The sequence below is a fragment of the Podarcis bocagei genome, assembly GCF_964188305.1.
Source record: "Podarcis bocagei genome assembly, chromosome: 18".
NCBI classification, from domain to species: domain Eukaryota; kingdom Metazoa; phylum Chordata; class Lepidosauria; order Squamata; family Lacertidae; genus Podarcis; species Podarcis bocagei.
In genome coordinates, this window is record NC_138144.1 from 2,380,103 (window position 1) to 2,401,653 (window position 21,551).

The 21,551-nt window shown below is 48.9% G+C and overlaps 1 protein-coding gene across 10 annotated transcripts in view; it reads left to right on the plus strand.

Moving 5' to 3' along the window:
- Positions 1 to 21,476, plus strand: part of PIP5K1C (phosphatidylinositol-4-phosphate 5-kinase type 1 gamma) — a 49,301-nt gene extending 27,825 nt beyond the window's left edge. The window contains exons 12-19 of one of the 10 annotated variants that reach the window (XR_014003638.1): positions 1,165 to 1,326; positions 4,336 to 4,474; positions 6,127 to 6,159; positions 7,534 to 7,648; positions 9,865 to 9,993; positions 10,484 to 10,534; positions 12,527 to 12,601; positions 17,988 to 21,476. Coding sequence is in view for 8 of the 10 variants with exons in the window: in XM_081177739.1 (XP_081033865.1) it covers positions 1,165 to 1,326; positions 4,336 to 4,474; positions 6,127 to 6,159; positions 7,534 to 7,648; positions 9,865 to 9,993; positions 12,527 to 12,601; positions 15,900 to 15,986; positions 17,988 to 17,990 (743 nt within the window). In the remaining 2 variants the exon portion in view is untranslated. Of the gene's footprint in view, positions 1 to 1,164; positions 1,327 to 4,335; positions 4,475 to 6,126; positions 6,160 to 7,533; positions 7,649 to 9,860; positions 9,994 to 10,483; positions 10,535 to 12,526; positions 12,602 to 15,899; positions 15,987 to 17,987 lie in introns of those variants that run through there. The other 9 variants (XR_014003639.1, XM_081177739.1, XM_081177741.1 and 6 more) reach the window with 9 other exon arrangements.
- The last annotated feature ends 75 nt before the right edge of the window (positions 21,477 to 21,551 follow it).

The following is a 21,551-nucleotide window of genomic DNA, read 5'->3' on the forward strand; positions in this document are numbered from 1 at the left end:
CAGTGTATCTGAAGAAGTGTGCATGCACACGAAAGCTCATACCAAGAACTAACTTAGTTGGTCTTTAAGGTGCTACTGGAAGGAATTTTTTATTTTGACTATGGCAGACCAACACGGCTACCTATCTGTAACAGGTGCTAGGAGATTGCTCTTCTTAGCATTTATTACATTTGTGTTGGTCCTTGGCCCCACCGCCCCCAGGTATTTCACCCACCCCACCCCACCCACATTGCAGCCCACAAGAGAAGGCTCTACCACTCCCACCAACCTAGCAGTTCGAAAGCACACCAGTGCGAGTAGATCAATAGGTACCGCTGCGGCGGGGAAGGTAAACGGCGTTTCCTTGCGCTCTGGTTTCCGTCACGGTATCCCGTTGCGCCAGAAGCGGTTTAGTCCTGCTTTGCCACATGACCTGGAAAGCTGTCTGCGGACAAACCGAGGACCTGGGAATATCTGCCTCGACCAGGCTTCCTCAACCTTGGCCCTCCAGATTATTTTGGCCTGCAACTCCCATGATCCCTAGGTAGCAGAACCAGTGGTCAGAGATGATGGGAATTGCACTCCCAAAACATCAGGAGGGCCGAGGTTGAGGAAGCCTGGCCTAGACGCTAGATTGAACCACGTAGGTCTCCAGAGCTGCAAGTCTTACCTTTTGAGAATAAGTATCTGCAGTGTTAGGGACGCAGGTGGCGCTGTGGGTTAAACCACAAAACCTAGGGATTGCCGATCAGAAGGTCGGCGGTTCAAATCCCTGAGACGGGGTGAGCTCCCGTTGCTCTGCCCCTGCTCCTGCCAACCTAGCAGTTTGAAAGCACCTCAAAGTGCAAGGAGATCAATAGGTACCGCTCCGGCGGGAAGGTAAACGGCGTTTCCGTGCGCTGCTCTGGTTCGCCAGAAGCGGCTTAGTCCTGCTGGCCACATGACCCGGAAGCTGTACGCCGGCTCCCTCAGCCAATAAAGCGAGATGAGCGCCGCAACTCCAGTCGGTCACAACTGGACCTAATGGTCAGGGGTCCCTTTACCTTTACCTTTATCTGCTGTGTGCATTCCTTTGGCTGGGAAACGCTCTTGACACAAGCCCGGAGATCCGGCCCTGTACGTCTTTCCTCTCCAAACGCTGAGCCAACCTGACGTTCCTGCTCTCCATCTCTCCCCCAATTGCAGCCCTGAGGGTCTCTCCTTCGAAGAAAGGGCGGAGTGCCTTGCTAGCCGTCAAGCCGTCTGGCCCTCTGGCCGCCTTTTCGGCAAGCCAGCTCCCCTCGGAGAAGGACGAAGCCCAATACGACCTCCGGGGGGCCAGGAGCTACCCCACCCTAGACGACGAAGGTAATGCACGTCGCCTGCTGGCCCTCCTCCTCCCCTCACCTGCAGCTCTTCCTTAGCAGTCGACCTGCTCTCTGGCACCCCCACACCCTATAGTGCAAACAGCGTGCCTCTTCTTTAAAAAATATATATATATTTTCAATTTTTCTAAAAATAACATTTTTCTTATACATAGATATCCAATCCAAATTTACATTGATTGACTCCCCCCCCTGCCCACGGTTTCCAATTTTCCCTTTATAATTTTCATTGCACTGTAATTATTTTTCCATTTAATTTCCAATTATTTTCCCACGTAATTCTACCTTCATTTTTTTCTTGAAATAATATTTATTGAAACACAAAAAAAATTAAAATTACACAGAAAAAAGAAAAAAAAGACAAAAACACAAAAAGAAAAAGAGAAAATAAACCATCACTTTCAAATTCTCCAATTTCCGTTACCTTCTTTCCATGACCTCCTCCTCCTCCCATCTCCTGTATCTTAATTAATAATTGTCACAGCAAATCCTTTCTACCTTCAGTTCATAAATGCTACAACAGTCCTGCTGACGTTTCCACGTTCTTACAGTGTTCTTTAAAATTATAAAGTTTTTCCAATCTTGATTAAATTTTCCTTCATCTCAGTGCCTGATCTTCACGGTTGGTTTTGCCATTTTGGCATAATCTATCATCTTAGTCCTCCATTCTTCTTTCGTAGGTATTAGTCTCTTCTTTCCACTTCTGGGCAAGTAACATTCTAGCAGCTGTGGGTGCATACATAAATAATCACTTTTGCTTCTTTGGTACTTCATCTCCTAATATCCCTAGTAAAAAAGGCCTCTGGCTTTTAAGCAAACGTATTTTTGAACATCTTTTTCATTTCACTATATATCCTTTCCCAGAAGCCCTTTAGCTTTTTACATGTCCACCACGTATGGAAAAATTATTTCTTTTTCCTTATGTTTCCAACATAAATTTCATGAGATTTTATACATCTTAACAAGCTTTACAGGTGTCAAACACCATCTATACATCATTTTCATATACTGTATTTTTACCTCTATAAGACTCACTTTTTCCCTCCTAAAAAGTAAGGGGAAATGTGTGTGCGTCTTATGGAGCGAATGCAGGCTGCGCAGCTATCCCAGAAGCCAGAACAGCAAGAGGGATTGCTGCTTTCGCTGCGCAGCGATCCCTCTTGCTGTTCTGGCTTCGGAGATTCAGAATATTTTTTTTCTTGTTTTCCTCCTCCAAAAACTAGGTGTGTCTTGTGGTCTGGTGCGTCTTATGGAGTGAAAAATCCGGTAGTTTTCTTTTAATGAGCTGCAGGCTGTAAATTTTAAATTTTCTTTTCATAGCTTTTACCACGATTCATGTGGTATATTATACCCTGTATCTTGTGCCTAGTGTATCATTACTGGCAAATAGCGTGTCTCAAAATACCATCCCACAATTTTTTTTTCTTTCCCTCCTCCTCCAATTTTCTTACTGTGCCGTCGCAGGTGCTAACGTTACCCAGAGTAGGGAGGAAGGTAAGAATTCCCTTTCCGACACCCTCTCCAATTAGCTAGTAGAAAGTTGTCCTGGAAAGAGTTGAGCTGTCCCTTCTCTGTTCTGGGGCCCGGAGATGGCAGTTATGCTTATGAATGAATTCATTGCTGAACCAGAACCAGGTTTTCTGCTTCCGCTGCCTCTCCCTGTGAGGGGTTTTGATACCTTGCACGCACCCCAGCTTTTCCCAGGAACCTCACCGCAGCGAGGGGACTGCTCAACTCCCTACAGAACAACTTCCCGGCCCTGGCAAGACCGACGTTTTCTCTGGAAAAAGGGGAGAGAACAGCTGTGCTGTCACTTTTGCCCTGAGTAGGACTCAGTTTCCCTTGTGTCATTAGAGGGTGGCTGTGCAGACGTGTGTGTTTGTGTGTGTGGCCAGCCCATAGCTGTCAACTTCCAGATTTGAAAATAAGGGACCGGCAGCCACAAAAATAAGGGATCAGCAGCCAAAACAAGGGATTTTAGTCAACCAGCTCCCGAGCCAAAGGCAGAAAGCCCAGCCAGCAGCCAAACGAAGCCTCAAGCGGTGGTTCCCACAGCGCAGCAACCCGGCAAAGGGGACGCAGCAAGGAAAACCACCGTCACCTCTCCGCTGGGAAGCGCTGAGCAAAGGCGAGTCCCCAGGCAACGCGGCCGATTTGATCGGCACAAGGCATGCAAGCTCCACCCCCCCAGTCGTTCTTAGTCTTCTTATTGGGTGAGCAACGCAGCCAAGCAACACAGTTGGAGCCTCCCTCCTCCCTGGCCGGCAGGGAGGGAGGGAGGGAGGGAGAGGAGCTGCTTCCTTTGAAACCCGGGAAATTGAAGGGACATCGTCAATAAGGGACAGCAGCGGGACACGGCGCTGGGATAAGGGACTTTCCCGCCAAATAAGGGACGGTTGACAGCTATGGGCCAGCCCCTTTCCGCACGCTTATTTGCGCTCACGCCAACGAACCTATGTTGTGGTTCTGGACAGCCAAGAGTTAACACTCCAGAAGCGTTCTTATTAACTGGGTACACTGCCCACATGATCCGGGCATTTTCCTTTGATCTGTGCTCTATGGGGGCTGAGATCTCTCTGGAGAGCAGCCTGTCTGAGAACGTGAGCAAGGTAGTTTCGTTTTTGTTAGAGGCAGAAAGCTGCAAGCCTGCAGCTAGATTCTGTAGGTTTTCTTTTCTGTTTGTTATGCTTCTAAATAAAGAGTGTTAGATTAGAAGCACTGGTGTCGAGCTGAGTTACTGAAGACACCACGTCAACACAGGGAAGCCATTTTACGCTGCGTGTGAACTCTGCTATTATCCGGCAACTGAAAAGAGTGGCAGCGCGCGAGTGGAAGCGTGTGGGCGCCATTGGAGTTTGTCGGAGTGGCAATAAATCAAATTTATTGCAAGGCCGTTGTAGCAGTGGGTCAAAGTTTTTACGACCCACAAACTTGTAACAACCTGCAGCAGCTAAAAACGTCCTCTCCTTTTTCTCCGCTGCGACTGCGACAGGCCGGCCAGACTTGCTCCCATGCACCCCTCCGTCCTTCGAAGAAGCCACCACCGCCTCCATCGCCACTACCCTCTCGTCCACCTCTCTCTCCGTCCCTGAGAGGTCTCCTTCCGAGTCCTCAGAACAGCCCAGGTACAGGTAAGAGCAGCCAAGCACCTCTCTCGATAAGCCTTTTTCAGATTCCGGGTGGTTTTTGATCACCGTCCTTTGAGTGGGACTTCCGAGACAGCAAACAGGGCAACGTTAGCAGGTTTCGTCAGTGTAACTGCCTTTGCGGGGAAACAGAGGGGGCTCGTGGCACATTGGTGCAGTATGTAAAGGGGGGACTTGCGCATACTTTGAGGGATGTTGAAAATCTCTTAAGGCAGAGGGCCTTCTCAGTGGTGGCACCCCGCCCGTGGAACGCCCTCCCATCAGATGTCAAGGAAATAAACAACTACCTGGCTTTTAGAAGACATCTGAAGGCTGCCCTGTTTAGGGAAGTTTTTAACGTGTGATGTTTTTCCGCTTTATTATTATTATTATTAATATTAATATTAATATTCTGCTGAGGGCCGCCCAGTGTGGCTGGGGAAACCCAGTCAGATGGGCAGGCTATAAATAATAAATTGCTATTCTTATCTTACGTAAATAAGTATGTGCGCATAGAAGTAAAAGTTGGAAGGGACCCTGACGATCAAGTACCGTGTTTCCCAAAGTGGGTGATATCGCCCTCTGAGGGGCGCAGGAGCTATCGGGGGGGGGGGAGCCTCGGGTGCAATTGGGGACTGCTGAATAAAAATAAAGAGGCAGTGGAAGCATAAAGAAAGTAGAGGAAGAAATTGGAAAAACCGTTCGTACATGTTTCATCTGTTGTGTAACGACGCTTGCCGCCGTTTTTGTATTAATGTGTTATTGAAAGAATTTAAAGAAATACAGTGGTACCTCGCAAGACGAAAGAGTTTTTCGTTTTTTGAGTTGCTTCGCAAGACGAATTTCCCTATGGGCTTGTTTCACAAGACGAAAACGTCTTGCAGGTTTGTATCCTTTTTCTTAAAACCGCTTGAAGAGGTGCAGTTGCGACTTGACCATGCTTCGCAAGACGAAAAATTCGCAAGACGAAAAAACTCGCAGAACGAATTAATTTCGTCTTGTGAGGCACCACTGTAAAGGAAAAGGAAAGGAAAATGAGAAAAGAATAAAAATATGTAGAAAGAAACAATATGCAAGAATGCATTGTAATATACTCCCGTCCATTCTTATATAAATATATACAATGTTATTATCCTAACGCATACAGTCATACCTTGGAAGCCAAACGCATTGGCACTCAAACATTTTGGCTCCCGAACGCCGCAAACCCCGGAAGCGAGTGTCCCGGTTTGCGAATGTTCTTTTGGAACCCAAATGTCCGACGCGGCTTCCGAAACGTTTTGGAAGTCGAACGGCTTTCCAGAACGGCTTCTGTTAGACTTCCAAGGTATTACTTTATGTAGTTGTTAATCGCCTGCTTCGTTCTGTATAAACTGATGCCAAGCGCTGTCCAATTTATCCAAACGAAGTCTGCATCCGTAAGCCGCCCGTCCGTAAGTTGTGAGTGTTGTCATATTCCCAGTCCATCGATTAAAGCGGATAATATTTTCAATTCTTGCAATTCATCAACATTGGTCTCTTGGCCGCCATTAGGGCGCGTAGAGTCCATTGCTGTACAACAGGTATATAGAGTCATTCCGTACAACAGGTATATAGATCAAAAGAATATTCAACGCTGAAAGTTTTAGCTATTTCACTCCCTGCTTGTTCCTTCACAGGCGGCGTACACAGTCCTCGGGACATGACGGGAGGTGAGTCGAGTGCTTCTCCTCTAACAGTTTGTCTCTCCCAGGAGTGGATCATCACAGTCACCTGTAGATTTCAGTGTTGTTGTTGTTTAGTCGTGTCCGCCTCTTCATGACCCCCTGGACCAGAGCATGCCAGGCCCTCCTGTCTTCCACTGCCTCCCGCAATTTGGTCAATTTGTTCCAGGTAGCTGGAACTATGGAACTCCCTGCCACAGGAGGGCCAGCGATGGCCGCCATCTTGGGTAGCTTTCAGTTGATGGAGGAGGAGGAAACGGTAGGAATCTGAAACCCGTGCCCTTGAGCTTCATTGCCCGTCTGTGAGTCGCGAAGGCCTCTCCCTGCAAGCCATTTCCACCTGGCCTAGGGGATGGGGCCCAATCTCACCAGCTCTACTAAAGAGGCTCCTGGTAGGACTGGAGGGACATCGCTAGGCCTGGCAACAAATCCTAATTGTTAGATTCTTTTGCCCCATCTTCTTGTGGCTGCCAAACAGCCGTGTCACGCTTATGATAATATTTAATATTTCATCCTCTCGTTAATTATGCTGTTTTCTATGTGCATTTTATATTTGACTTCACTTGGTAATGATTTCTTTCGAAAGGTTTAAGTTGGGGGTTTTTTGGTTAGCTTTGTTTGTGTTAAATATGCATTCTGTAGTTGACCTTTGTACTGTTTTATTTTGAAATCTTTTAAGATACGTAGTATTTTAGTTTCCTGTTAATTACGTTACTTTGTACGTTTTATATTTGACTTTCTTCGGAAACGTTTGTTTTTGGATTGTTTTATGGATGTTTTAATATGCTGTAAACTGCTTTGAGGTTTTTCTTTTTTTATATAAAAAATTTGTTGCAAGTTTTAAACAAAAGAAAATCACCAAACATATACAATACCTTCACCAAAAAGTAACAAACAAAGAAAACATAAGTAGACAAAAACATAAACATAGAATAAAAAAGATAATAACCGTTCATACATTGTTTTTTCATGACTATCTGGACTTCCTCACATCTCCCTTTCCTGCGTTCTCCATAATAAAGTTATAAACAGCAATTTATTACCTTATTTCAATTCTTATTTTCTAGTTCTCATATATTATGCCTCTAGCTTTAGGTATTTTTATCAAGTGCTTAACTGCTTGGTTTAGACATAACATTACTTCAAGTTTCATCTTTATCATTAAATTCCACTTATTCTCATATATCTTTCAACTAAATTGCTGGTGCCATGTTATTTCCTTTCGTGCACTTTCTTAACATTCATACAACTTAGAATGTTTTTGTAAATAGTCTTTAAACTTTTTCTTAAAAGTATAAAGTTGTATAGAAATGGATGGAATAATGATCATCATCATCATCTCCTTTCCTCCCAAACCTGCAGGTCTCGCGAACAGCTCCGGGCAGAAGACGACCTCCAGCAAATCACGGTGGAACTCAAGCCCAAGCGTGACGTCGAGATCGTGGTCCCAGACATGGCTGCCGCAGGGTCAGGGCAAGTTGCTGTGCTGGGACGCATGCGAAAGCTTTCCAGGCACATGGGGGGGGGCACAGACGACCTGCCCTGCACGTAGGAAGCGTCTTGTGTCCCAATTCCTTGGCGTTTCCCTGTTGAAAGGGTCAGGAGGGCGCCGGCCAAACCGAATCGCGTCCAGGGTGGCAAGAGGTCTGGAAAACCTAAACAGACCCCAGGGAGAGAGTTCAGTTTCTGTTTGAGGGCCCTCTGTCATGGAATTCTACTCCGTGTTGATCCCAAGCAGATTCCAACGTATAGCTAGCAGAATAGAAACTTGAAAGACGTTGCAGGATTCCCAAAAAAATTAAGACCAGAGGGAATTAATATTTCACCCAGCAGAACTTTACTGCTACTGAAGGCAAATAAATGAGCATAGTGGTCACAAATCCAATGTATTCAGTATTGGCGCCGTCCATAAGAAATCCAGTTGCAACATAGAATCATAGAATCATAGAGTTGGAAGAGACCACAAGGGCCATCGAGTCCAACCCCCTGCCAAGCAGGAAACACCATCAGAGCACTCCTAACATATGGTTGTCAAGCCTCTGCTTAAAGACCTCCAAAGTCGGAGACTCCACCACACTCCTTGGCAGCAAATTCCACTGTCAAACAGCTCTTACTGTCAGGAAGTTCTTCCTCATGTTTAGGTGGAATCTTCTTTCTTGTAGTTTGGATCCATTGCTCCGTGTCCGCTTCTCTGGAGCAGCAGAAAACAACCTTTCTCCCTCCTCTATGTGACATCCTTTTCTATATTTGAACATGGCTATCATATCACCCCTTAACCTCCTCTTCTCCAGACTAAACATGCCCAGCTCCCTTAGCCGTTCCTCCTAAGGCATCGTTTCCAGGCCTTTGACCATTTTGGTTGCCCTCCTCTGGACACGTTCCAACAGATTTAACTTAAACTTACAATAGCTTATAATAAGTCTAAACCTTAACACTATAGCATACTATGTACAGAAGGCCACACCAGAAGGAAAAGAGATTGAAAGTGAAACTGAAACCCAGGCTCCTTCTGACCTTATTATTCTGACCTTGACAGAGAAAGATAACAGAACCACATTAAGTCAACTGTACTCAGCTTCTCTGAAGGTATAACCCAAACATCACAAACCTTCTGCTTGTTGCTTTCACACAAAAGGAGCTTCCAGAACCCTCTTGAATTAATTGGAATAGGAAAAAATCTCTACACATCAGACCAATACTTTCTGCACTAAGAAATGCAAACTGACAACCTCCCCTACATTTTTTTTTGGGGGGGTGAGGTTAACGCTAGCCAAGTTTTAAAAAAACACAAAGGCTGCTTCTCTCTTTGATGTGCAAGCTTTCTATTTGCGGGAGTTACATTTTTGTAATGCATGCCAAACGTCCCAGCCGCTATTTTTTTGCAGCCCCCGTGCTAGAGCAAGGATTGAGCCGGCTCTGTCGACAGGTGGACAGGCACTTGGTTTGGGGAAGGGGCCAAGCTCAGTTTTGCAAGCAAAATGGCCCTGAACCAGCCCCCAGACAGGGCTGCGTGGAAACCTCGGGCAGCTGCTGCTGCCGGTCAGTGTTGGGCCAGGTCGACCCTCTGGTCAGACCTCACCTGGAGTACTGTGTCCAGTTCTGGGCACCACAATTCAAGAAGGACACTGACAAACTGGAACGTGTCCAGAGGAGGGCAACCAAAATGGTCAAAGGCCTGGAAACGATGCCTTATGAGGAACGGCTAAGGGAGCTGGGCATGTTTAGCCTGGAGAAGAGGAGGTTAAGGGGTGATATGATAGCCATGTTCAAATATAGAAAAGGATGTCACATAGAGGAGGGAGAAAGGTTGTTTTCTGCTGCTCCAGAGAAGCGGACACGGAGCAATGGATCCAAGCTACAAGAAAGAAGATTCCCCCTAAACATTAGGAAGAACTTCCTGACAGTAAGAGCTGTTTGACAGTGGAATTTGCTGCCAAGGAGTGTGGTGGAGTCTCCTACTTTGGAGGTCTTTAAGCAGAGGCTTGACAACCATATGTCAGGAGTGCTCGGATGGTGTTTCCTGCTTGGCAGGGGGTTGGACTCGATGGCCCTTGTGGTCTCTTCCAACTCTAGGATTCTATGATTCTACAACCCAATGGCCCCGAGGGGTCGCAGTGGGGTGGGCCGCTCCTGCAAGCAAGTAGCCGAGACTCAGACTGTGATTTCCACACCCTCTGGTCTTTTTCCAGGGAGGCGACCTCTCTGGCTTGCGCCACAGTGCTGTCGAAGGCATCGGCGGAGGTGGAGACAGCCAGCCAGGCCTCCGAGCCCGCCAGCCAAGCTTCGGACGAGGAAGACCTCCCCGTCCCGGATATATATTTTGTAAGTTCTGTTTTACAAATGAACGAATGAAAACGGCAGGGGTCAGAAAAGCGACTGGCCTCGCTGTGCCTCCTCTCCCTCTTTTTCTTTCCCCCTTGAGTTCATGAAAACGCCTCGGGGTTCGGGGGCACAGAATCTGGTTTGTGGGGGGCAGAAGGTCCTGGGTTCAAATCTCCGGGTAGGGCTGGGAACGTCCCGGGCTCAAAACTCCAGAAAGCCGCTTGGGTACAATATTGACCTCTGCAGAAAGCAGTTTCCTTTCCTGGTGCTCCCGTTCAAGCCAGCGCTTTATTCGGAACCATGAGGACTAGGGTGTTAGAAAGTTCAGAGTCTGCAGGCACCCCAGGAAGGGGTGATGCCTGGAACCCCGGAGGACTGCTACTGGTCGTAAGACAAGCTTGCAGTATTTCCCCTGAGTTGGGTAGACAACCCAGGAGGCGATGACTCCCAGGAGCTATCGGTGAACCAGCCTCGCTTCTTTTCTCTCCAGCCGGAATCGGGTTCAGAGGACGAAGTCTAGGGAGGCTGAATCGGGGTCAAAGTGAGTCTGGGTGCTAAAGTGTGTGTTTGGAGTGGGCGCAGATTCTCACGCCGAATCCCGTCTGTTCGCTTTTTGCCAAACCTGCTAGAACTTAAACCAGTTATTCCTCGGCCCTGCCCCTCCATGGCATCTTGCTTTTGCAATGCCCACCATAAATAAGTAGGAAAAGAGACTCGTTTCCCCGAGGAAGTGGCAAGGGAATCGGCTCCTGTTTTGCTTTTCGTTTCGCTCTTTTTTAAAACAAAAACTGCGCCGTGTGGTTTGAAACGCATGAGAAGTGGAAACGCAATCTCCCTCGGTTGCTTTATTCATTATAACATTTGCTGTTTGGAATTGGCCATCAGGCATTTGTGGATTGCTGTGTTTCTGACTTTCCTGGGGGGTTTGTTTTGGGTTGTTGTTTTTTGAGTGTGTCATTCCTTCTCCTGCCCCCCCCCCCAAAAAACAAACCCAACGTTCTCCTGTATTCATCGCTTCTGCAACTATGGGAGTTGTAGCTTCCCTTTCTTCAGTTCAGCCTTTCCAGGTAGGATTTGGGAAGAAAATCTGCCCCAAATCCCAGGGGAGACCTTGCCAGTCATCGTACATGAAACTGAGTTCGATGAGCCCAAGGGGGTCAGCCTCTGTACAGTGGTCTCTTGGTTCTCAAACTTAATCCCTTCCGGAAGTCCGTTCCAAAACCAAAGCGTTCCAAAACCAAAGCGCGCTTTCCCATAGAAAGTCATGCAAAACGGATTAATCCGCTCCAGACTTTTAAAAACAACCCCTAAAACAGCAATTTGACGTGGATTTTACTATCTAACGGGATGCGGGTGGCGCTGTGGGTTAAACCACAGAGCCTAGGACTTGCTGATCAGAAGGTCGGCGGTTCGAATCCCCGCAATGACGGGGTGAGCTCCCGTTGCTCGGTCCCTGCTCCTGCCAACCTAGCAGTTCAAAAGCACATCAGAGTGCAAGTAGATAAATAGGAACTCGCTTTGCAGGTTCACGGCTCATTTTTGCGCACGGATAACAAAATCCCGGTTCATACCTTGGCTTCTCAGAGGCGCGAGGGCTTGCAGGTGAGAAGGGGAGACATTTCATGGCTCGGGCAGCAGCGCTGACTCCCAGGGCTCATTTGAGCGAGTGTGCGTCTGTCTGAATTTGCCTGGCGACTCGAGCAAAAGCCGGCCCCTTCTCCAGGAGGGGTTTTCAAGGATCGCCTTCCCTCGGGCGGCCGAAGCAGGTGGCACTGCTACAGAGCCCTTTGCTGATTACAAGGAGTGTTTTTTGACCTTGATTATTGGGACGCGGGTGGCGCTGTGGGTTAAACCACAGAGCCTAGGACTTGCCGATCAGAAGGTTGGCGGTTCGAATCCCCACAATGACGGGGTGAGCTCCCATTGCTCGGTCCCTGCTCCTGCCAACCTAGCAGTTCGAAAGCACGTCAGAGTGCAAGTAGATAAATGGGTACCGCTCCGGCGGGAAGGTAAACGGCATTTCCGTGCGCTGCTCTGGTTCCCCAGAAGCGGCTTATTCCTGCTGGCCACATGACCCGGAAGCTGTACGCCGGCTCCCTCGGCCAGTAAAGCGAGATGAGCGCCACAACCCCAGAGTTGGCCACGACTGGACCTAATGGTCAGGGGTCCCTTTACCTTTACCTTTATTTTTTATTTTGGGTGTCGACCTGAGTTGCATCCCTGCATGCCTTCCTGCAATGGTTTTCCTGCCGCAGCAACCTCCTCCTTCATGCGCCTGAGCTCCAGCAAAACCTTTTCCATGCAGCTTGAGTTTCAGCAACAGTCCTCCTCTTCCCCTACAAAAACTGCCTCCATCAGCTTTTCTCTCTGTTTCATGATCATTCATTCTCACCCCTTCCAACGTCATCTTTTTTTTTCTTCTTTCTTTCTCCCCCTCCCATTCATCCTTTCCCATCTCCCTCTCCCTGCTTTCTTTATTCCCCCCCCCCCCAAAAAAAATCTTCCATCATCTGCCCTGCCGTGCGCCACCCAGTTCACAGACGGAAGGTACTGGATTTACTCCCCACGCCTGCGCAGGCTCCGAGCCGCCTCAGTTTCCTCTGGGGACGTAAGTGAAATTCGCTGGCGGGCCTCAGCCGCAGCTTCGAAATGCCCCGGGGGCTGTGGGGGCGGAGGGACCCCCTTTTTCCTTGAGGCCGAATGTCACTCGCAGTGCTAAGCTAGCTGGCCCTAACACGAACGGTTAGTTTATGTAGTTACATTGCAGCATTTCTACAACCGCCCTGTAAGATAGGCTGGTATTCTCCCCATATTGCAGATGGGGAAAACTGAGGCCGAGGCGAGACAGGAGTGGATAATAATAATAATAATAATAATAATAATAATAATAATAATAATAATAATTTTATTTATACCCTGCCCTTCCCAGTTCAAAAACCGGGCTCAGGGCGGCTAACAACAAATTTAAAACACTTCATTATAAAAGCAGCGTGAAACACAGTTTAAAAACATGAATAACAATAAAATTCAAAAATCAATTTAGGGGAAATAAGCATTAGTTAATCCCCAGGGCTAATTGGCTGAATTGGTCCTACTTGGGCCAGCGAGGAGGCCAGGGGAGAATTAGCTGTGGGGTCTCAGAGCAGGTGATCTTCAAAGAAGGGGAGAGGGAAGGAAGGGAAGGGAAATAAAAGATCAGGCTGAATTCAAATTAAAGGCCAGGTGGAATAGCTCTGTCTTACAGGCCCGACAGAAGGAAGTTAAATCCTGAAGGGCCCTGGTCTCATGGGACAGAGCATTCTACCAGGTCGGAGCCACCACTGAGAAGGCCCTGCTGGAGGATAGTCTGACTTCCTTAGGGCCCGGGACCCCTAAACTATGGTTATTCATGGACCTTAAGGTCCTCTGCGGGGCAGACCAGGAGATGGTATTCCTAGTTCATAGTGAGCTCATGGCAGACTCTTCCTAATTCGTTGTTCGGGTCTCCCCAAGCAGCTGTCAAGACCAGCCGCGTTGGTCTTTCCCCACGGCAGAAATTCTTTCATTTTTGTTGCAAGGTAGTAGAGAGCAAATTCTTGGTGGTACGCAGGAAGGAGACTCCGATGAGAGATATGTACATGCACACACACATATTTATAGAATCTATTTCAGTATTGAGTCGGGGAGACTCACAACCCCTCCGGACTTCATTGCCTCTCTAGTAGCACCCATAGATTTTGGAAGGTGGGGCGCAGAGAACCTACATTGGCTCCCAGTACGTTTCCGAGCACAATTCAAAGTGCTGGTGTTGACTTTTAAAGCCCTAAACGGCCTCGGCCCAGTATACCTGAAGGAGCGTCTCCACCCCCATCGTTCTGCCCGGACACTGAGGTCCAGCTCTGAGAGTCTTCTGGCAGTTCCCTCATTGCGAGAAGCAAAGCTACAGGGAACCAGGCAGAGGGCCTTCTCGGTGGTGGCACCCGCCCTGTGGAACGCCCTCCTACCAGATGTCAAAGAGATAAACAACTACCTAACTTTTAGAAGACGTCTGAAGGCAGCCCTGTTCAGGGAAGTTTTTAATGTGACATTTTAATGTATTTTTCATCTTTGTTGGAAGCTGCCCAGAGTGGCTGGGGAAACCCAGCCAGATGGGCGGGGTACAAAAAATAAATTATTGTTGTTGTTGTTGTTGTTGTTATTATTATTATTATTATTATTATTATTATTATTATTATTATTACAACCTATGTGGCCCTCCAAGCACCGTTGGACCCTAGCAGAGCATGAGACACTTCATCTGAGGGTTGTGGGTTCAAGCCGCACATTGGGCGAGATATTTCATTACAGGGGGTCAGACTGGATGACCCCCAGGGTCCCTTTACGATCAGGGCTGCTGGGAACCGTATCCCAGCAGCTTCCCGTGGGCCGCAGGTCCTCTCCTTCCTCTTTGGGTTAGAAGAAGGCCTCTACCGGTTCGCCTGCAAAGCCTTGCCTGTTGCTTTCTAGAAGTTAGGGGCGTGTGCTTGCCTGTGTCGAGGCTTGGCCTAGCTTAAAATCGAGTTAGTTGCCTCTCCGCCGGAGTTGCTTCGCCTTCTCTGTCAGCTGCCATTGCTTCCCTCTGTTATCCTTTATAATAAGCTTCGGACGGCTCTGTCCCCAGTAATTCCAGAGCGCTTGGCAGGAAACAGCCGCGCTTTTCACGGCTCCTCCGAGGCCGTTAGAGAGACAACCGGGCGCTGGACTTCAGCAGGCGGCCAGCCTCATCCGAAAGGCTCTTACTTTTTTGGTTTGCATTGATAATAAAGTAGAAATAACAGATGCCGAGTAAAATAAGAGCAGGGGGTCGGGGCATCCGGAACGAAACATACAGGAGCAGATTTCCGTACAAAAATCAAGCACGGCAAATGAACATTGCAAGGTTCACAGCTGGGTTCACGTTACCCTGTACAGTGGTGCCCCGCAAGACGAATGCCTCGCAAGACGGAAAACTCGCTAAACGAAAGAGTTTTCCGTTTTGGAGGTGCTTCGCAAAACGAATCTCCTATGGGCTTGCTTCGCAAGACGACAATGTCTTGCGAGTTCCTGCTGGTTTTTTCCCTCCCCCCCCCCTTTTTCTAAGCCGCTAAAAGCCGCTAATAGCGCTAATCCGCTAATCCTTCAATGGGCTTGCTTCGCAAGACGAAAAAACCGCTAGACGAAGAGAATCACAGAACGGATTCTTTTCGTCTTGCGAGGCACCACTGTATCTTATTACTCCGGTATGTAATAACAAGACTCCTTAATAAAGACGTCATCTCGTTGCCGGCCCTCGCCACATACGTTTCCATAGTTTTTAGCTATCCATTCTCTCACAGATGGTATTCTCGTTCTCTCCTCCCATCCCTGCACCCCATTTTTTTTAAAAAAATTAATAAATACAGTTATTTAACAATTCCAAATATTTCGGCGAATGATAATTCCAATAGCGGTTAACTGTGCCCTCTGTTGGCACAGTTTCCTTTAACGTATCCGAATAGTTAAATTACAGAGGAACGTGCGGCCAGTTAATACTTCCACGGCTAAATCTCCCCAGAATTTTCTGCCGTATCCCAGCTCTTGCACCTCCATCAGGACTCAAACCCGGCTGTGCTGTATTCCTAGTTAAGGCGGAGCAGAGCAGACCAGACTCTCCTTGTGTTGTTTTGCAGAAGGGGAGCGTTCCCATCTCCCCTCTCGAGGCCAGCGGATAGGGAAGCCGCAGCCCTAAAATATCCGAAAGGCACCCCTTTGTTTGGAGAAAAGCTGGCCTGTGCTCTGCGCGCTCTCTTTCTCTCTCCTGCTACACAGTTGTGCTCCGAACTGTCCTTATTCTCATCTGTCTGTCTGTCTCTCTTTCTCTTTCTTCGTTTTCCTCTCCTTCCTGCCTTTACTCTTGCTTTGCTGTGCAGCAGCCAACAGACGAACGGAGCTGGGTGTACTCGCCGCTCCATTATAACACTCAGATCCACTCTGTCTCCGACGAGGAGAGCGATACAGTAAGTCACTGGGGTTTGTGCATGAGATAACCCTGTGGGTCGCGGGCGGAAAGCTCCTTCTCTGATCGCGTCGTGATGAAGCGGACTCATTGCATGTCCCTGAAAGCTTGCCTTATTACTCCCAACATTTGTAGATCCTGTACTGCTGTGGACGGCCACACAAAACCGGTTTGCGCCACAAACTGGTCGGAACAACAGCGTGCGTGTATGTACAGTCAAACCTCGTTTCTCAAACGGCTCCGTTTGTTTCGGCTCCCGAACACTGAAAACCTGGAAGTAAACGTTCCGGTTTTAATCAGAACCCAAACGTCTTGACGCGGCTTCTGTTTTGAGTTTCCCTATTGAATCGAGGCTTCCACTTTTGGTTTTCAAACGTTTCGGAAGTCGGACGGCTCTTCCGGCATGGATTACGTTCAGAAACAGGGGTTCCACTGTAGCATACAAAAACCACGTGGCGCAACCTAAAGTTTAAAAAAATGGGCGTAGCGCGTTTTTGAACTTGAGAACCCAGCTGTGACGTTTAGCAGGGAGGGCACCTGTCAGTAAAGTACTGATCTCAGCCAGCAGGGAGCGCCACAGAGTCGGACCCTCAAAATTAACTCCAAAGCTCCTGGTGTGGCCTACACGCCATGCCTTTGAGCCATGGGAGGAGCAACCATTGAGAGTGACCGCCCCAAAGATCTCAGTGACCAGGGAGGGATATAAGTGGTCAGGTGGTACTTTAAGGGTCTTTTGGCGCTGTGGGTTAAACCACAGAGCCTAGGACTTGCTGATCAGAAGGTCGGCGGTTTGAATCCCCACAATGGGGTGAGCTCCTGTTGCTCGGTCCCTGCTCCTGCCAACCTAGCAGTTCAAAAGTACGTCAAAGTGCAAGTAGATCAATAGGTACCGCTCCGGCGGGAAGGTAAACGGCGTTTCCGTGCGCTGCTCTGGTTCGCCAGAAGTGGCTTAGTCCTACTGGCCACATGACCCGGAAGCTGTACGCCAGCTCCCTTGGCCAGTAAAGCAAGATGAGCGCCGCAACCCCAGAGTCAGCCACGACTGGACCTAATGGTCAGGGGTCCCTTTACCTTTAAATTAATCCAAGAATCTTGAACTACAGAAATCTTTCTCCATTACCTGTTTACCCCTTCATGGTTTATATCAGTGAACGAAATGGAGAATTTTGTAGTCGGGTATAATTCCTAAGCCATTCTAGCTGCCAGCGGGTTACCTTACAAATGCGGTATTTTACCTTGCATTCTGTCTCAGGTGCGAGAGCTTCCACAATCTTGGGCGGGCAGGTTGTTGAAAAACGCAGTGGAACTCTGAAAAAGAACCTTGACCTTCGCGCAGCGACGGCCAACACAGCTTTTAAAGCAGGGTTTTCCTAAGCTAGGGCTCTTCCGCTGTTGTCGGACTACAACTCCCATCCTCCAGCGGTCAGGGATGATGGGAGTTGTAGTCTGACAACAGTGGGAGAGCCCCAGCTTGGGAAAACCCTGCTTTAAATCAACAAGGGTCATGCGCCGGCAGCCGTCTGTCCCCACAATCACTGTGGGATTTACTACGCCACAATACGTGTCTCAATTTGTACAAAGGCGGCGCATGAGTCTCGGCCGGCCGCGTGGGGCTGGCGTCGTGCGTCGATGCCTTTTTCCGAACCCCCTTTTCGCACCTGCCCCGAGCATAGATTGCAAGATAGTACAGTGGTACCTCGGGTTAAGTACTTAATTCGTTCCAGAGGTCCGTTCTTAACCTGAAGCTGTTCTTAACCTGAAGCACCACTTTAGCTAATGGGGCCTCCTGCTGCTGCCGGAGCACGATTTCTGTTCTCATCCTGAAGCAAAGTTCTTAACCCGAGGCACTATTTCTGGGTTAGCGGAGTCCGTAACCTGAAGCGTATGCAACCTGAAGTGTATGTAACCCGAGGTACCACTGTAATACCAGCCCGAAACTGTTTTGTTTTTGCTCTTCTAGTAACTCCTTTCTCTTTCCTTTTTTTTTGTCCCCCTCCTGCAGTAACTTCTATGCAAAGCCCCCAACCCCAAGAAACGGATCGTCCTCCTTGCCACCAGTCGCAGGGTCCCCTCTCGCCCAGTCCTGCTGCTGCTCTGCTGGGACTGGGGGGGCGGCGTCGCACCTCCCGGATCCCGACCCGGCCCTGGAGAAGACAGGAAGAAAAACCTCCGTCAATCGCGTCTCGTCCTCTCCCCTCTCAAGATGCGTATTTATATCCATCCTAGCAACGACCTATAAACAGCTCCTCCTCCTTGGGGGGGGGGCGTGTATCCAGCTGGGAAAGGGCCCCTTAATTCTGGGTAGTGACCAATTTATACATATATATATCCCCCCCTCAAAGTGCACTATATTGTAGCTACCTGTCTGTATGTGATACTGTGAACTTCCTCTCTGTTTCATTTTAAAATCATGTATTTATTTTTTCCGTCCTTGCACAGAATTGTAGCACTGTCGTGCTTTTTTTTGTTTTAAAGAATGATTATTAAGGAACAGTTTACTGCACTTTTGGGGGCGCGAAGGAGAGGGGGGTGGCGTTGTGAACCTGCGCGGTTGGTCACCCGGGTGGCCGCCCCCCCTCCCGATTCCCCGGGAGGTGGGGAACGGCTTTTCGCTCAGAAAGTGGAGCCCGCAAGGAACTCGGCGTGGTCAGAAATACTGCTGTGCCAGGGTTGGCAAGGCTGTCTCCGTAGACGTGGCGCAGAAGCAGTCATTTTGGCTCCTGTGAGCCATTCATTTCAACATTGAGCATTTTGTGCGTGTGTTTGTGTGTCAGTTTGGGGGCGGGCCGTCTTCCCCCCCCCAAAAAAAAAAATCCGCAGGGGCTCTTCAGCACATGAGTCTTCTAAGCGAAGGCTTCTGCTGAGCATCTGCGCACAGCTGGCCCGGCCCAGGGATCTCGGCAAGACGGCGTCGTGTCTGGCGGAGAGGTTGAGAGACGGCCTTACCCCTTCCTCTTGCCATGTTGATCTGCGTTCCTGAAAGAAGTGCAAGGAACCAGTCCCCTGTTCCGGTGACCAAAGGCAGCTCGCTTCCACCGCATCGACTTTGGAGGACCTTGCAGCCCGCGGGAGAAGGCTTTTCCGTGCCTCCGAGTGTTAACCGGAGTTGGTTATCACCGCAGGACGCAACAGGCAGAGGGAAGAGCTGTCTGGCGAGGCTTTGCAGGCGAAGCAGCTTTTTTTCTCTAGAAAAATTCCCCTTCCTAACAATCTCCGCCCACCTGGTCTTTGGGATGTGACCGGCTTGAGTGTCTCGTACGCTGCTCTTCAAAACCGAGACCCGGGCAGCACGGATCGCGGTTCCTTCGAGAGGAGGCCTGTCGCGTGCCGGGACGGCAGACAGCGTTACAAATCCAGCCCTCCTGACATTTTGGGCTGCGGCTGCCATCAGCCCCCCGGCCAGCCAGCTGGCGGGAGTTGCAGCTCAAAGCTTCTTGGAGGTTTTTCGAAGGCTGCCCCACGCATGTCCCTGAAAAGACGGCGAAGGCGAGACATTTCTGTAGCCGAGGCTGCGTTAGCTTTCCTGTGCGTACGCTCGCCGTCTGTTTTGTTTGCACAGACAAATGTCCTTTTGGGGAAGCGGTTTCCTTAAATAGCCCCTGAGAAGGGAAAGGGCTTTTCTCTCTCAGCGCAGCCTTCAAGAGAAAGCCCAGCCGTGCCTCTCCCTGCGGCAGAGCCTCAAACCTGCCTTTGAAACACATAAAAGCTCTCCTTGCCCTTGCTCGGCGTCCTAGCCATCTGCCTCCACGAGCGACTCAGATTCAGAGGGATCCTTTCTTTGACTTAAGGGGAGAGATCTCCCCCTCTCTCCTTGTCAAAGAAACCTGCCACCTTCTAGAGTCATTTGGCTTTGCAATTCAACGACAGGAACGTATTTAGGGCGCCTGAGAGCCAGTTGCAAAGCTCTGCGAACCTGGGACGTTACTCCTCGATTCCTTCGCCCACCTTTCCTGCTCCCCCTTTCCTCCATCTTGACAATCCGCCCTCAAAGACCTCTCCGCGGAAGCTCTCGCCAACTTGGAGCCGTGCCCCACGTCGCGGGCGATAGGAGCTGCAGCCCGAGCTGCCTGGGGGCGCCCGGTTGGCCAAGTCTGCCCCGGCTGCCATTTCCCGACGCTGCTTGTGCTGTGTTTGCCGCCACCACCCTTTTAAATTTCCCACCCAGCACCCAAAACAGCTGAGCCCACCCTGTCGGAGCGCGGAGCTGCTGCTTCCCACCCCATCTCCCCATTTCAGCAGGAAAGACAGGGCATCAGGGAACGACATCGGACCTATTATCTTAGACATTAGACCCGTGGGGTGTGCGTGTCTGTATGTACATTATAAATATATATATATATTTATATATCTCCCGGTTCTTATTTCGTTTTGCAACGTGTTTTCAGAGCGCTCACCCCCGTTTTGACGTGCATTGTACAGAAGGGTGCGCAGGGTTTTAGGAAGGGGGGGGGCAGAAATCCTGCAGGGCTTGCTCTAGGTCGACGGTCACATATCACCTCTTCTGTTTGGGATTTCTCCCCGCCCGCCCCTCTTCCAGAAGCGTAAATCGCTGTGTTAACGATGGAAGTTTTGCTGTAAAAGCAGAGGCGGTTCCCTTTCTCTCTCTCAATATATATATATGCGTATATCTACAAATGCACCCCGACAGAAATAATTCCTCCCTCTCTTGATTTTTAAAGAAAGATTTATCTCCTACCCCTCCGCCCTTTGTAAATAAGCTGTTGGGTTGTTGTTTTTTTGAAGTGTGTGATGATTTCATCCTCCATCCTTTCTATAGACCACGAGCTTTTTGGCTCCCATGTAGAAGATCCAAAACGTCTTATATTGGGGATGGGAGGCAAAATCCTGTTGCTTTTTTAAAAAGGGGGGGGATGCAACCTCATCCTACGAAACGGGAGAGCCTTTCCCACTGTTACATCAAGTTATTTCCTTGGGGTGCGGGCATCTATTCCACCTCCCCATATCTCCCCACCTCTTCCTTGGTGTGTTCAAGAGTGGGGAGGGTCTCTCGCGACCCAGCCGTGCCCATCGACGTACCTCTTTTCCCGTTCAGCCCAAAGGCTTGGGGCATCGAAGCGTATTTTATTATTATTATTTTTATTATTATTATTATTTCAGCTCCCGTCGGGTGTGGGCCCCTCCCCGCCGTTCGTTTTTAACTGTTGTAATTTATTATTAAAACGCTTTATTTAAGGAGAATTTCGGTGTTTTCGTTTTTGGGGGGGTTTCTTTTTTTAAAAAAAGGGAAAGCTCTCTTGCCTGATATAGTAAGTGGACAATCCCATTGTGCTTCCTCCTTCTTCCTCCCTGCCCCTCTGTTCTTTTCGAAAGAGGCGACGACAAACCAGATTTCTGTATCCAGGCGCAGAACCGTACGGAGACAAGGTGGAATTCTTGTATGCAATGTCGTCCGTCGCCGCCTTCTGGCATTCCATTTCCCCTCCCCTCCTTTATTTTTGGAAATATCTAATAAAATAGAATGATAAAAGCACTCCTTTCTTGGGTTATGTGTGTTTTTTGCCTCCTCGCTTTTCTTTCTTTCCTCTGTTTGGCTGCAATCGAGCTG